The 16,858-nt window shown below is 40.9% G+C and overlaps 1 protein-coding gene across 4 annotated transcripts in view; it reads right to left on the reverse strand.

Moving 5' to 3' along the window:
- Positions 1-16,858, reverse strand: part of fgf14 (fibroblast growth factor 14) — a 64,658-nt gene that overhangs the window by 4,983 nt on the left and 42,817 nt on the right. For all 4 annotated transcript variants that reach the window (XM_057036925.1, XM_057036942.1, XM_057036951.1 and 1 more), the window contains exon 3: positions 16,091-16,194. In XM_057036925.1, the coding sequence (XP_056892905.1) occupies positions 16,091-16,194 (104 nt within the window). The remainder of the gene's footprint in view (positions 1-16,090; positions 16,195-16,858) is intronic.

Raw genomic sequence — 16,858 nt, forward strand, 5'->3', positions numbered from 1 at the left:
ATCTATTTAGAATCCTATGTCATGGTCTGGCCATGCGTCCTGTACATATGTAGCATGGTGCACTTGGTGATTAATTTAATTACAACTGTGCTGTGACGCGGAGGTCTGAACGAGGCACACTTCATGTTGCAATTATGGTGTAATAAGCCTTTCAGAGTACCGCAGCTTATCCTCCACACAACATTCAGCTGACAACGGGGAGACTGCTGGGATAACCTGAATGATCCTACAAAGAATCCAGCTGCCTGTCTTTGATTGAGCACTCATGGGGCAATTCCAAATGGAGAACACAAATTTTGACGCATAACAGTATCAGCACACAAAATTGAAAACCTCGTCTAATTACAGCGAGTGTCAGTAGTTAGCACTCAGAGGTCTGTCTTACCTCTAATACATGCAAACTGATGGATTTTTGATGATTGTGTTCACCATAAACCAATAACAGAGATACACACAGGCTAAACTAATCACTCCAAGTTTCAAGCTATATCGTATGGTAATAATAATTGAATAAAATATTATTTTATACAGTTATAGCAGATTGTGTGCATCCCATAGTCCGTACTGCAGCAGTTCATCTGGATAATGCACAGGAATCTCTCTTCTATTGCTCACTTTGTGTCAACTCTGTTATGTTTCATACTGTTTTTTAGCAGCTCATGCAGAGGTAGTGGTGTTGTGATGTGATGCCTAAGCTGCAGTAAAACTGGGACTGAGCTATTGAAAAATAATGAATATACATGTTTATATTAATATCCAGACTGATTGTAACAATACAGCACTATTATTATTATTATTGTTGCTGTTTTATGACCTAGCTTAGAGCATGCAAAGTCTAGTTCTGATCTTAGCTAAAATGGGTGGTTTATATAGGATGTGTGTGAAATAGCCTAGATCGCGTAGTTTTTAATCAGAAGTAGCCAGATTTTTATGTTTTATACAAATGTATGTGACACCCATGTAAACTATCTTTAAAACTAATCAAAGTCAAGATAGATATAAAAAAAACTTGTATCATACACACTGTTGCAGCGTATACGCATATTGAGAAATCCCTGCTTGACAACACTGAACCAATGTTTTCTTTGCTTCATAATGAGAGACCAAATAACTTCTCATTCTCTGACATGATGTCTGGGCACGCACCTCCATGCTGAAGCAGACTCTGTCGCAGAGCCGATTAGAGGGCAAACACTTTTACCTTCATGGTTCCTCAGTTACTTCAATTTGGTAATTAGTTCTACCTTTTCCTCATCAGGTGAGCAGCGTTGGAGGGAGGAAAGCTGAATAGCTGCCGTAATTAGCCAACATTTTTATGCCAATCCAGTCAACGCCAGCCCTGATTACACAAAGTGCATATGCAAAAACAGCCCGAGTCAAAGTAATCACACAGGCAGCTGCCAAGGCCATAATTGTGGCTAATCAAACGCCTTCACACAGCAACAGAATAAACACAACCAGAACAGTGTATTTCTTTAGAGTCAAAACAAGTGGAGGTTTGTTTGTTGAACATCCTTCAAAGCTTTAAAAAAATGCAGTAATTCTGGCAGTTATAACTGAAGAGCAGTGGCTAATTGATTAAGCTACAAACTGTCAAATGTGAACAACAGGGTCTTCCTTTGAATTGCTCCACTGGCTTGTTAGTCAATTTGGGCTGATCAATATTGCTTCAGCCATATGTCAGAAAAAGGTTTTCAAATAAATCACTCTGAAACTGTGACTGCAACCACATAAAGAACAACATGTTACCTGTGCAAGTCCGAGCATGTGTTCATTACAACCTATGCCATCAGTCTCGTTTGATATTGAACAGCTCACTGAACAGATGTACTAGGGTACAATCTAGGTAATTGAGTGTGATTTTCTTCAACAGCTAGTGCAAAGTATAATTTCAAAGGCGGACAGGGGCAGTTTTCTAGATTACAGATACTTACATCACAGTATTTTGGATTCAAACTCAATCAAGGGATAAATGTGCTGGACAATTTATCTGCAAAGCAGCATGGTGGTGGAGTGGTTATCACTGTCAGTTCTCAGTACAAAACATTCTGGTTTGGTATCCCCAAGGAATAGTCTATTCTAAATAGACTGAGTTATTATTGAGGGTGTCTCACCTGCCCAAAAATTCTTGTTCTTGAGATTGCCCTCTTCTAGATTTATTTCAGTTTAAATTCAAAAAGACAATTCCTCTACATATTTGCAAAATTTCACCAAATAATAAATAACAGCCATAAAAAGGAAAAAGGATGCAGAGATACAGACGCCACAAACACTTTCACAACAGTGGAAAATCGAATCATTTTCAAGGCATCAGAAGGGTTCATTTTCTTCCCACTCGATTTCCTCTGCCTGGCGCTCCCCATCAGTGGCTGGCTGCTCTGAGACTGAAGGACATTGCTGACCTTGGACACAGACAGTGTGATGAGTAAGAACCATTCAACCCTACATAATAAGCCTCAGTCGGCAAAGCAAAGAGACATTGACAGAAATAAAGGGGAAAGAAGGAACAGTCCTGAAAGGGTGCATGGGAAAGATGCTTAAATAAATATGGGGCGTGGGCTGAAGAGACAGGACAAGTGGATGCTTACTTAATGTTTTATTCAGGCATTGTATTTCTTCCTGTTGAATTATCAAAAGATGAACAAAGAAGCAAACAAATAGAAACTAACATGAAATGGGTTTTGCACAGAACGAAATAAAACAATTTAGACGGCTTTTCAAGAAAGAATAATTATTCTTTGTCTCCATGCAGTTGCCCACATTGGCGCCGGAGGAGGTGCGACGGGCTAGAATGCTGAAGCCAGATCCAAAACCTGACCTGTGCAATTGTCTGAACAGTCTGGGCAACCAGTCACTCCTGTGAAAGAGCAGATGACAGCCAGGAAAGCCTGGTGGAACACTGGAAAAGACCACCTGACAGTGGAAAAGACCGCTCCAGGAGGGGGTGGCTAGTTACCCATCCCACTGGCGACATGCCGACCCCAAGAAGGGTCCTGTCAACAACTACAAAGCAATATAAAAGAAAAATCACCGCTTAAGAGGCGAGGTGGATGACGGGCAGATTCGGATGGAACTAATCGTAATGAATGCAATGGTTAATCCCGATGAGAAAATTCTTCAGAAATGTATATTTAGATGGGACAAAATGACATCCATCCATACATGCATCAGGGAGAGGAGTTGAGTGGGAGCTGACTCAACTGTTGGAGGTGGTACTGCAAGGACTAGATGAAAGAAACTCAACATATTAGGCAAGATCATGTTTGAAGAGTGCAAAGAGAGGCTGTAATTGCCTGGGGGTTTTACCTAAACCTGGCCTTACAGAGCTGTGACACAAGCTCAGGCAAAAGCTCATTAGGCTGCACAGAGTGGACAGGATCAGGAGGAGGATAAAAAGATAGAATGAGAGAAGAGGTTTCTTTTGCAATCCATTCAGACATGCAAGGTAGTTCCTGGACAAGAAGATGAGTGGTAAGCTTGACACCTGAAAGGACAATGATCAAGTTCCTCGTGGGAAATGATTACATTGACACAGCTGACAGAAAACTGGAATCCCTGGCTTCTCCAGATGCAGCTCCATAATTTGGGAATAAATCAAGCAGGCAATGAGAGTTAAGACCATCATTGAAGATACATTAACAACCTGCAAATTTGCATCCTTCTGGAAAGCTGCATGACTGGATGGGAATAGCTGGAGCATGGAATCACCATGGGATGTGCCATTTCCCTCATCCTTGTGACAGCATTCAAAGTCCCAAAGGCCAGGAAGGTTGTCGGAAGGTATCAAGCTACCTTCAAGACAGAGGCTCCCACCACTGAGAGAGGGAAGCAAAAGTTGGGGTGCTACAAGGAAAACATATACCAATGTGTGATGTGACTACTTAAGATCTGAAAGGGCCCCATATCAGAAGTGAGCAGGATGGACAGTCTAGACAACAGCTAAATCAGGAAGGAGATGGGATTGCCCGGCTGCGTTTCAGAAAAGCAGGCCTGTTGGTTGGACTATGCTGTCCCATCCCTTTAAAAATCCATCCATCTCAGGTGCAAGCAGAATAAGGTGCATTGTCTGCAGGTCATAAATGGTAGGTACAGGGAAATGTCCACATACAGGCTGTGGCCCAACCCAACCAAAGAGCATGGAAGCAAACACATTTGCTGGTGCCACAGAAAAAAACGAATATTCTTGCTCAGGGCAATCTACAACAGACTCTCTTGCCCCCAGTACCCCAGAGGTCTGGGAGTTAGCTTGGCTGTCCACTGTGTGGCACAACCAAGGCACACTCTGTCAGGCTGTAAGGTGGTGCTAGCCTAGGGTTTCTTTGGGTGGCATAATACTGAAGAACTAGCCAAGCTAGCCAAGCTGGAGAGATGCAGGGTGGCAGCAAAAAGCATCCAAGAAACAGCAAGGTCAGTTTCAGCTGCATGTGTCAAGCACAGACAAAATGTGTAACATATCTGTACTGAAGATCACCATTTTCAAACCAGGCAAGGACCAACAAATGCTCACTGACCTCAGAAGACAGCTGGTGTTCCCCAGAGAGAGATAATAACAACTACTCTTCAACTAGAGGTTGTCATATGATCACCAGTGGAGAGATCAGTTGTCTTGATTTAGCTTCCCATCCCCTCTGAAGAGGGCATGAGAGAGGCCTAGGAGAGGAAACACCTCAAGTATATCGAGCTAGCGGTGGAGTGCCAAGAGGCAGGCTGGTAAGTCAGGTTATCCCCTGTGGAGTTTAGGTATTGGGGCTTCATCAGGCACCTCTGTTGTTAAGGAGCTGAGAGTGGTGGCTGAGAAGGAAAGCTAATGCCTGTGGATTCGAAGAAAGAAAATGGTTCCAGGCAAACACCTGTTTAAGGGCAGCTAGAGGGGTGTGCGAGGAGACATCCACGTATGCCCACCCGAAAGATGCATTGGTGTAGGGTATGAGTACATCTGGTACTGCTGACCCTGCAGCTATCCACACTAGCCCCGGAGCTGGTGGGACTGGCCCCAAACAGCATCCAACAACCGGCCTGTGCAATTCTCTGCAAAGAAAAACAAACTGCAGCTTGAAAAGCCTAACAAGGCTTAAAAAACAAGGCTTTTTTTAAAAGAAGGTGGGAGAGTGTTTAAACAAGAATAAGGTGCATGCATTAATATGTAGAATGACTGCTCAAGAAATTGTTTATTAATTCTGCCAGCACAAAATCTATTAATCTGCAGAAAAAGGTCAACCTCCAGATACCTGAGCTGCATTCACAATTCTGAACCACTCTCATATGTATACGAGTCACGTCAACGGCGCGTGCTTTAGGAAGCCTGTCTAGTTATCAAATCCAGACAGGGGGAGATGTGTGCAGTTTGGCTGCAGCCACAGCCTAGATTTACAAGGCTGCAGACAAAAATGTGAGCGTAAAATAACTTTGGAGGATTACACACCACATATACATTCACCATCCTGTATCGTGTTGCTACCCTTGGGAAAAGCCAGAGCCATGAACGTAAATATTATGGCCATTAAACAGACAGCATTTTTGTAAAATGTCACCCTTTTGTTATCTTTCTCTGCTTTCGTTGTACAATTTGCTTGTGGTTCTCTTACTTGTTGAGCTATTGTCATGTAAAACACAAAATTTTGTAGACATCTTTTCTTCTCTTTTTCATTTTGGCCACCATTCATCATATAACTTAATTGCTCTTTCAGGCAAATAATTCTATTCAGCACATTGTCTAGTTCTGTTTCCTCAATAGTGAAAAATTTTTTACATTCCTGGCCAATTTTGTGACATCGTGTCATGTACGTTGTGCTGAGCACTGTCGCCTCAGCGCAAAAATGACCTGAGTTCAAACCCCCCTTTTGTGAAAATAACTCTAACAGTGTAATATTTCAAATTCACACATAAAAATAAATATTTTGGAAGAAAACTGAAGTGGTGTCTAAAGGTATGTGTTGGTATGACTGTGTTTCCATGCTGTTTGTGTTGTAAACAGCCTCCATATTAGTTTCTTAGTTTTAATTTTCTTGATAAAAAAGAGGAAGTAAACTTATTCTTGTCTCTACAGCTCTTTTGAGTGTAAGGGAACACCACCTACACTATACCTGAGAGTCAATAATAAAACTTATTTTTCTGCTTTTCTTATCCATGACGGATATTAAAAAAACGTCGAGGAACTGACCTTGCAAAAAACATCAACATGAAAAATCACAGTGACAGTGAATGTATCAATGTACAGGTTCTGCTCAGGAACCATCGATCAGCCTCTACATAAGTAAGATCTAGCATGTGGACCTGTTTTCCAGAAAGCTAGGGGGGAAATTCAGAAGTAAATGCTGCTGCAGACTGGGTTGTACTACTTACAACTGTCTCCTACTTTTGATAAAGGCTGGGCTGTAAAAAGATCATCTTCCTGTGATGTGATACCATTAAAAGGTTCATTAAAAGGTGAAAGTTCTGGTAGAGGTCCTGTGTTGAGTGGGAATGGACCAAAGTCTCACAGGAGTATTAATGTGAAGATTGAACAAAAAAGAAACTTTCAGAAATGTGTTCGTTAATGTGATGTCGTACCGACATTTTACCCTGTTATTAAACAGATGTTGCTTGATTACCGCAGTAATTATCCTGAGCATTTCCGTGTGAATGGAATTATGTCAGAGGACCACATCCGCTTATCCTATAATGTTTAATGCGCCGTTTAAATCCACAGATCAAGCCAGTTGACAGCATCTGTCTGTCTTTCTTAGGAGAATGTCAGGGGTCATTGAGGATGATTAGAAAAAAAATGAGTGAGATGATATCATTCATTGGCAGAGGCTGCAGCCCCGTGTGAAATCTATACAACTGAGCAGTGCATAAGCACAGCATTACACCCACTTCTACTCTTTCTTTCTTTCTCTCTCTATGTTTGTCCATCCGATTCCGTACATGTAGAGTTACCTCCAGCCCCAATGATCTGGTCCTGCCCACGGTTCTTTCCTGTCACTTTGGCTGTTGCTTGGGTGGTCACAGCCAATCTGGACTGTATCGGATTAAATATAAATAAAGATGAACCAGTCTATAACTGCTGTGTGAAAGAGCACAAGTGATTCACCTCAAGCCAGAACAAGTCAGTCTGAAAAATTTATGAAGCCAAATTTACAAATAAGCAATATAGCATTTGCCAAATAAAATTGTCTGATATTGGGCTTAAAGTTCTCACTGTTGTCTGTAGAAGTGAAATCAGTCAACATGTCTGTGCATGAGTGGTGGATTCCCTAACAGTCCGCCCTTATCGGGAGAAAATGTGGCATCAACCCAAATAGCTTTGCTCTTCAATGACATCTTTGATCTGGAAAAAGGGCACCAGCGACTCCTTTTACGATCTTATCTTAGTCCAATGTGTATTGGAATGCACTGAATGTGCAACATTTGTTTGTAATAAATGCATTTTTATGACTGGAGTGAAGATTGGCATTTAGGTTACAGCATACACCTGAAGTAAACTAAGAGATTGATCTAACGAGTTCCAGTCAGGGAACCTCCTTCACGACCAGACCCAATCTGGTTTGGACGGCCAATCCACGGAAAAAACCCTATTTTCTGTGTTGACAACATTTTTTTTAAATGGCCTGAGCCTCTGCTCACTCTTCAGTTCTTAATTTTCTTGACTTATCAGCAACATTTAACAGCATGATTTGATGCCACTTACAAAACCTCGTTGGGCCAATCATTGCTCGCATTGTTTTTCATACCACTGCTATGCAGATGACACACAGCTGTACCTTCAGTCTTGGACAAGTTCTTAGACTGTCTCTCATCATATCCTCATGGATGCAGGACCATATACATGATGCCAACTCTTGGAGTCAAGAGTGTCGATTAATGATCTACTGTTTTTTTCCTGAACATGTATCCTCAGTCTCCGGGTCCTGAAATGTTGCCTTTTTCAACATCTAAAAAAATTCAATCTGTTCCTTACCCAGCATGCCGGGACAAGCCATGGTGATCTCCTGCATCGACCACTGCAAGGACATTGCTGTTTTGTGTGAAGAACGTCTGCTGTTGTGTGTGGTGAAGCCGCTTCAGGTGGTCCAGATTTCCGCTGGTCTTCAACCAAACGAAGCAGGCCTGCACCACCCCAGTGCTGATCACGCTCCACCTCCTACCTGTAGCTGCCTGCGTTAACTTCAAGTCACTTGTGCTGACCTCCAGAGGTCTTGCTGGAACTGCTCCCTCTTACTTGAACAATTGTGTTCCAGCCCATCTACCCCTGGTCCACAGCGTTCCGCACGTTAGCGTCATCTGGCAGAGCTGCCTGTGCAGGCACGGCAATCCAGACAATTTTTTTATCTTGTTTCCTAACGGTGGAACGACCTCTAGAGCATCGTCAAAGCAGGGACAACCCTCACTTCCTTCAAAAAGCTCCTCTGAGATACAGCTCTTCCGAGTGCACCTGCTCTCCGAACAGCACTTATCTTTCTGCTCCAATCTCGTCTCACCTCCACTCTCCTTTTTTCCTGTTTATATCCCTCTTCACTCCCTCTCCATAACTCTTCACTTTTGGTTGGTAGTTCCACTTGGGCCAGGTAGTTTAGGACCGTAACACAATAATCACAGGGCTGAAAACAAAACATCACTTTTGAACTTTTTTCTTGATCTTTTTAGTTTTTGCAAAAACCGCCTGCAGAAAGATCTATTTTCTTGATCTATGTTCTTGGTTCTTCTGCAACATGTTCAACAAACACAAACCAGCTTCAGGAGTATCTCAGAGTTCTCTCTGATGCGTGGGCACAAACAATAAAGGCTCGGTTGAAAATAAAAATCTTGTTTTTAAGGGATTTAACTTTTAAACTGTCTGTCCTGAGGCACACAACAGTTCCACTAACACAATTCTTCTCATCATTAGAAGCACTGAGAAACAAGATGTCCCAGTAACAGAGACTGTGCCAGTATTTAATGAGTTAATCCATTCAAATATATCTTTCCTCTAAATGTATTATTATTTTTGGCATTGTTAAGAAGAGCTGTGTATTCTATATTTCTGGAGAGTCCGCAAAGGAAAATGTGTTGCTGAAAGACCTGGTATTTTTACTTGAGGGCCTTAAGGTTGTTTTTCCTGTGGGAATGCCCATGTTTCTTGTATGAATAGGATTTTTGGCAGGAAGTGGGTGGATAATACAATAACTCCATCTGACCTGCTGGCTTCTGCACTGCAGGCTGTGGTGTACAGTGTGAACATGTCCAGTACAACCTAAAAAGACTATATCCAAACAGAACATATTATTTATCATATTTAGCACACAAAGGTTTTAGTTAAAGGCAGGATTAAATATTTCTGTCCCTTCTTTGTGACACTATCGCACAACATTTCCAGGATCGCGTGCACACTTTTCTGCACTTCTGAAGCTCTGCTAGTGAGTGAGGAGAGTCACAGGACACACGTAGGGAATGTCAGCGCAGACTGGGGAGAGTGTTTTTTCCTGATTTAGAGCCTGCCTGTTAGAGCTGCGATGTATTGATTTTAACAACTCCAGCGGTGATGCTTAGAAAAATGTGGGAGAAGGCAAAGGAAGGTGAATTCTGATAAAGAGAAGGACTGTAGCTATCCAACCCACTCACTTATGCAGGAAAAAAACAAACTTGAATGAACTACAACCGTGTGGGTTTCGCATCATGATGATAAATTAGCACAAAGCAGGGACCTCTCTGTATGTATTATTCATTCATGCTAAACAGAGCATTTCACAAATATCAGTGGAGTTTTTACAGCTGCTGCAGGCACATCAGAAGCCCTCTAAAAATTTTAAAAGGGCTCAGTGAAATCTGCTTCTGAGTGTTCAAAGTCCATCAAATTCACAAGTATTTATCCAGGCTTGTGCTCCATTCAGCCTCAGGTATGACAACAGCTGTGCGTTCAGCACTGAAAACCTTGAATATTGATAAGCAGCAGTGGCACTAATTGCATCATTAGAGCATCTGCTAATTAGCACTCGGCCTGAACTCAATTTTATGACAATCAATTGATTAGCGGTTGAGACTCATCTCAAAATAAAAAATGTGAGCATCATGTTTAAGCAAATGATGTATTAATCTAAAGGCTGAACCCATGTTATTAAAAGCACAAGTTTCTGAAAGGAACCGCAGGCCTAATAAAACAAGCTGTTATTGCAATTTATGGAATATGTGGTGATATTCCTTCAACAGTTTTACTGTTGGTCTTTCTCTCAAGAGGGAATACCAATAATGGCAGGAGTGATAAATATCGGACTTGTTTGAACATAAACATGCAATAAAATATGATAAGTGAGGAGAAGGCTTTCAAGCATAAATATACATTTATGTTAGATTTATACATTATCTTTTTAATAGACCGCATAATGTGTTTACATTAACCTACTGCTTCATTTACAAAAAACTTCTCATGGTTGTAGAATCCATCCATCCATCCATCCATCCATCCATCCATCCATCCATCCATCCATCCATCCATCCATCCATCCATCCATCCATCCATCCATCCATCCATGTTGTTGGCTTTGCTTTATCAGAATGTGTGAATTTGTAATTCTAAGCTTAAAAAACAGTACAATTTCATTAAATTTGCCACTTTAAATTGGAATTGTTAAACCTACATTTTGCATGAAAGTGCTCTTGTGAATCTCAGACCATGACCACAGGCAGAGAAAATTTACCTTTACAAGGACTTTGAACTTGAACGCGTCTGCATTTCCTCCTGTGCCATCAGCGCAGCAGTGGGTTTTCTTTTGGTTATTTGTTTATCTATTTATTTATTTTTGAGACGCAATTCACCTGTCTTGTCTTTAAGGCACCCTTTTGGTTTTGCTTGCATGTTGCATGTTTATCTTGCATGTTCCCAGCGACTCCATTTTAATAAAGATGTAAGGATGTATTAGGGAGATTGACTGATTGATCAGTTGTTGGCTGATGGCCCTGGAGAAAGACGGCCCAAATGTGGAGAGAAAACACCATAAAGCTGAAGCATGCTTCTGTGGAGATACAACTAAAAATGGAAGATCTGATAAATGGAATTCCAAGGTTTGTGCCTAGCATGGCAATGTTTTTTATCTGTATCTGTTCAGCTATACAGAACTGAAATAACCACAGCAAACTAGAGCAGAAGTAACAAAAGTAACAGCTGGATCATTAATATGTATAATATTATTTGCACCATCTGGGTGCATTATTCTGCCTGTATACATCCTTGCATAATCCATATGATATGTAGGATAGTTAAGAGACAATGGCAGTTTTTTTCAGAATTTATATGATCCAGCTGCATGAGTGACTGTGTATGAATGAGTCTATCAAAACCAGAATGGATTTCCATCTGTTGTTTCTGTGCACATTGGGGTTTTTTCGCAGTTAAAATGTAAATAAAGGAATAAAAAGGCAATAAAAGCATATTATTGCAGTAGTTAGCACAGTTGCTACATAGTAAAGAGGTTGTGCTTCACTCCACAAATGTTCACATTAGGCTAATTCAAGTCTAATTTGGCCTTGGAGTGTATGAGTGAAGGGTGAATCTGATCAGTGATGGACTGGTGACCTGTCTGCCTCTCATCCACTGGATATAGGCTCCAGCAACTCATTTCATCCTAATTAGAAATGAATGGTAATTAACAGAGAGGTGATAGATGACTGAAAGATAAACATGACTTTATTTTTTGGCTAAATAGGGTGGCAACATCAAAGAATAAAATGTACTATTCAATGTTTGTGATGAAGGGTGGAAAACCAATGCTTTTCTAAAGTTTTCCCGAATATATAAGTGACTCAGCAAACAACAGAAGGAGGAAACAAAGCACCCGACCCTGTATGACAGACCAACCTCAACATTTTTAACAAATCAAGATAATATTTCACATTCTCAATACAATACACACTGTTGTTGCTTCAGTGTCACAGTGCACGCATTTATGTGTCCACTATTACGACACCATATATTGCTATACAATATATACATGTGTATGTGCAGGTATAGTATATGTGAATGGACAGATTGAAAATTTATATGTAAGACTGTGAAGATATTGGAAAAGTATGACTTAAATGTGGTCCCTTTAACTTAGCCCTGATTGTTAAAAGTCAGGAGACACAATCAATAATACCAATTAAAACATTAATAAGGCAGCGCTGGAATCACGTCAATGATCCTCCTCATACAGTCATGCATGTCCCCTCATCATCAGCTGCTGTTTGCCTTAAATAAAATGGGGAAATATCAGAAACAGAGAAAGACGTAGCTGTTTTTTTGTTGTTGATGTTGCGGCTGTTTTCTTCAGGTTCATAACCGACCAAGAACACGAAGCTATTAGAAAGTCGAACGGCTGCTCTGAGTGACTGTTGGCACCAAGTATCAGCTCAGCCTTGTTGTTCATTAATGCCGCCCCTGTTTTTCCCGCTTTTATGGCCACCACGGCGACGAGGTAATGACAGCGCCACGTTCATCCATAGCTGGTGTGTATAGGTAACACGGCTAATGCACATTTGCACATGTCTGTTTTCCTCTCACCGTTCATACCCACACTCACACTTTTGTATTCTACATGCGGTGTCAAGGCCGTTCTCTCGTGTTTTTATTTATCCCCATCATATGCCCCGTCACATTTATAGAATATGTTCTGCACCGTTTGTGAGATGACTTCGGGGCCTAAACTCCTAAACAGGCCTATATTTAAATGAAAAAGGTGTACTATCATTTGATGCTCACTGGTGAAGCAGACAGACTAGACCACGCCAGTGTCATTCTTTACAGTGCACGTCTTCTCTTGCTCATACACATCTGCGATGGCGGAACATTTTCAAACGTGAAACCTCATCAGCTTTTCCATTCGTACATTTCCCTGCTGATGAGATGAACGAGTGCCTGCAGCTGAACTGAACTGCATCTCAGGGAGTTCCTTTCTAAAACAGATCGCTCATGTGAGGTGGTAAGTCAATTTGGCATCCATGAAAAGGTAGCACTAACACGTGCACGCTCCCGATACAGACAGCTGGCAAAAAGAGACTCCATTTAAGTGAGGGGATGACAGCCCGCTCTGGGGAATGCCAGCCATCCATGAAAATACTCGGGCTTTGCACTTGAACGATAGCAGACTGTGTTGACATTCAGGGATTGGCAAAATGGTTGCATTGTTTGGCACCATTTTATCATGTAAATAAAGGAGACACTAGCTTCCAGTGTTGCCTTTAGTACAGTGTTACAGTCCACAACAAATGAGTTCAAGTTAGCTTTAAATAGTTTTATCTATGAGACCATATTAGAGTTATCTGTGAAGCCCAGAGTCCTCTCAGCTAACCTCTAACTGGGTATTATGACACTAAAGGTGCAGCCTGCAGGAGGAAAGAATGGAGAGTTGATTTGCTGGCTAAAAAGGGTGAAATGATTGAACTCTCCTCTGTTCTCTGGTGTCTCCTTTTCAGCCATTCTGCGTAGTCACTTTGATACGATCGCTGTCACTTGATGTGCTGTGCCTCGAAAGCCCCACACAATGGATTATGATGCACCACCAAAGGCCCTGAATGGGTCTTTCCATCTATTTCCTGCGATAGGGGGCTCTCCTTTGATTCAGCTCATCCATTTAAAGTCTGAAAGCAATGGATGTATCTTATTTAAAGCCTGCACTGTATAATAATCTAGGAATTATAACCCGGTGGACCCTGAACACGATATTAGCAGGCCATACTGAAATAGACTTTTCTGCAATTACAATGTGTTGTCGCTTTATTGTGTTGCTTCCAAACATTTTCTGCACAACTAAAAATCTTCAAAGTATTTTTTGAATATGTCTTCAATAGTTAGAGGAGGAAGCTTGCCAGAGTTCTGTTTATAAAGGTTGTAATAATGGAAGTAAGAGCTCTGCTTTGTTTACAGGAGAGTTCGAAAAGGCTGCGAGGAGGAGGGGGAGAGGAGAAACATCTCACAATGCTGTCATTAGCAGAATAATTCACACTCTAAGGAGCAAAGAAAGACCTCTGAGTGGGTGGCTGTATAGCTGAGGTCTGATCACTTCCATTAGCACCGAAGCAGGCTGCAAATGGAGCTTGTCAGACTAGAGTGAAGGAGCATATCACCCTGACTGAGCTTTAGCATAAACATCTAACAGCATCGCTAATCATCATCATCATCATCATCATCATCATCATCATCATCATCATCATCATCATCATCATCATCATCATCATCATAATAATAATAATAATAATAATAATAATAATAATAATAATAATAATAAACAAAACACAGTAAAAGTTTTCTGAAGTATTCAACATAATAACTGCTCAAAAAATGCCAACGCACCCATCAATACCCAAGAACAACTTATTTATGATTATTTTAGATAGATAATTGTTAGGATATTCAGTCTAAGTGATCTCCTTCTGCTCTTGGAAAATGTCAAAAGTCACATTAGATGATGCCAATGGAAATCTTCATTCAAATGTGTTTTATTGTTAAGTCATCCATAAGCTGTAATTGTGTTATTCATGACTCATTGATAACTGATATCACAATTAAAAAACAGTGCATGTCTGTATTTATATAGTAGATCTGGGCCAGGGTGTGGGTTTTCAAAAATACACAATGGGCTAAAATATTCCTAATATACTGGCAAAACTGCTTTTGAACATTTTTATTAGGTCTCTTTTTAAGACTTATCAGCTATTTCTGCTACTGGCCCTCTCTTAAAAAATCATTAACACTGATCTGTGACGTAGTTTAGTCAAAGTCCCATGTTCCATTTCTGGGAAAGGTTTGTAGAGATTATATTCATTAAATTTATTATGTTACGTTTAGTTCCATTAATGAATGCTGGACATTTGTAAAGCATTCTCCTGGGATCAAAGTCCACAGACACAATGCGTTTTGAATCTACTCACCAATTATACCGTGTAGTGCATTATTCACATGCCGTAAATAACAACGACCACTGTTAATTCAAAGGATTTAAGGTGAAACTCCATTTTATTTTGTGGTTTAAGTGAAACAAAGTGAATTAAGCCAAAACAGCAGAATTGATAAGTGGAGCCTTTAAATGTGTGCGTGTGGTAATGAAAGGAAACTAAGGTGATAATTCCTGTTGAGTACTCTGAAGATGAGGACCATGTGGGATCAAGGGAACAGAGATTCTGATGGATCCTCCTGTCTACGAGACAAGCACGGGTCCCATCGGACCTCCTCCTGATTGATTGGGAGAGGAGGGAACAGTGAGAGAAGCGCTATTTGTGCAGGATGAGGTTTTACCACACCCCTGGTTGTTTGGCCAGCTGAGGCATTTTTATTTGATGCCAATGAAAAAAGCACTTGAACACAAAGTCAAAATGAATAGTTTCCTTAACACACCCATGCTAAAATGGTGCAGGTTGTGGGACACAATAAGCATATGTTACAGTATGTATTTGCCAGTACAGGGCATCTCATTTGTTTTGGTAGAACAAGACCGACATTTGCTAATATTCTCTGTAACGGCATGAAAGCAGCTCCCATGTGACACCACAAAATGTGTCTTCCTCTGGATGTCATTTAATGTGCCCCCCACCCACCCACCCAGAATGGAAATTTAACCAGATAAAAGGAAAGCTGTATGCACAAATTTCTGCTTAATGGGATCCATAACCTTCAGCAAAACACAATTATCCAGTCACACACCAGTATTTTCAGCTCTGTTCAGAATTCTGTGCTGGGAACAGGACCATATCTGCCAGGAGAACAGATCCACTCATATGCTATGGTGACATCTATAGATGCCATCTAATTTATTAAGGGTTATTGTGCATGCACACAGAAGGCACACACACACACACACATCCTTGTACATCTATCTTTATGAAGACTTCTTCACTTAACCCTCACCACTCCAACACACCTCCTAACTCTAACTCTAATACTAATCCTAATCCTAACCTAAACCCAATTTTAATCTAAACCTTAAAACCATGTTTTAACCCTCAAACGGGCCTTTGAAGTTGTCTTCGCTTTACAAGTCGAATACATAGTGTGGTATTCAATACATAGCAAGTACAAGAACACACACACACATCAATAGAATAGAATAGAATAGAATAGAATAGAATAGAATAGAATAGAATAGAATAGAATAGAATCACTTACTGAAGTGTACAGATGGCCCTCCCCATTCATGGCAATGTATAAACCCGTCTTCACAGACTGAATGGCAACAACTCGGAGACCCACAGGAATAAGGTTGAACAAAGCTGAAAAGTAAACAAACATCATAAAAATAGCACCACACATCAGCAACATACACACACGTGCTATTAGCACACTGAAAAAAATGTGATTTTTTTATTACACCTATTTACTGGATAATCCGTTTTGCTGGCTCATGTGTGGCATGATGGGAAATTCCCTCTTAATATCACTTACGTGAAAACCAAAAGTTCCCCAGAAACTTTGTGTGTGTTAGTTTTCCGAAATGTTTTGCTGTTTTGGCAGGTCAGTCGTCGACTCTGGCACATAAAACCTTTGTCGGATTGGCCAAATTTAAAAAACTTCACTTCAACAAACCCTTTAGGGAACAATTATCAAAAGGCTTAGTGCCTCTCATTTATGGCTTTTTAGAATTTTAAAATGTCCTATCTGCCAAGGCAGATGAGATGTTCTAGATGTGCTCATGCTAACGGAAGAACACAGAACAGAACAGTGTTAGTACCGAGCACAGGAACGAACGGGCACGTCTGGCCTGGAGCACAACAGCAGCAGTGCTACTTCCAGTCCCTTTCTCCCAGTCAAGCCCACTGTTTCCTCATCCACTTTCCCTCCGAGAGCAAAAGGCTGTTTGATCTTTTTGCTGCTGGCAAATTTGCAGACAAATTACCTCGAGAGACGGAGAAATGAGGGAGGAGGCCTGGAGGTTAA

This window comes from Takifugu flavidus, chromosome 1, assembly GCF_003711565.1.
Source record: "Takifugu flavidus isolate HTHZ2018 chromosome 1, ASM371156v2, whole genome shotgun sequence".
Classification (NCBI taxonomy): Eukaryota; Metazoa; Chordata; class Actinopteri; order Tetraodontiformes; family Tetraodontidae; genus Takifugu; species Takifugu flavidus.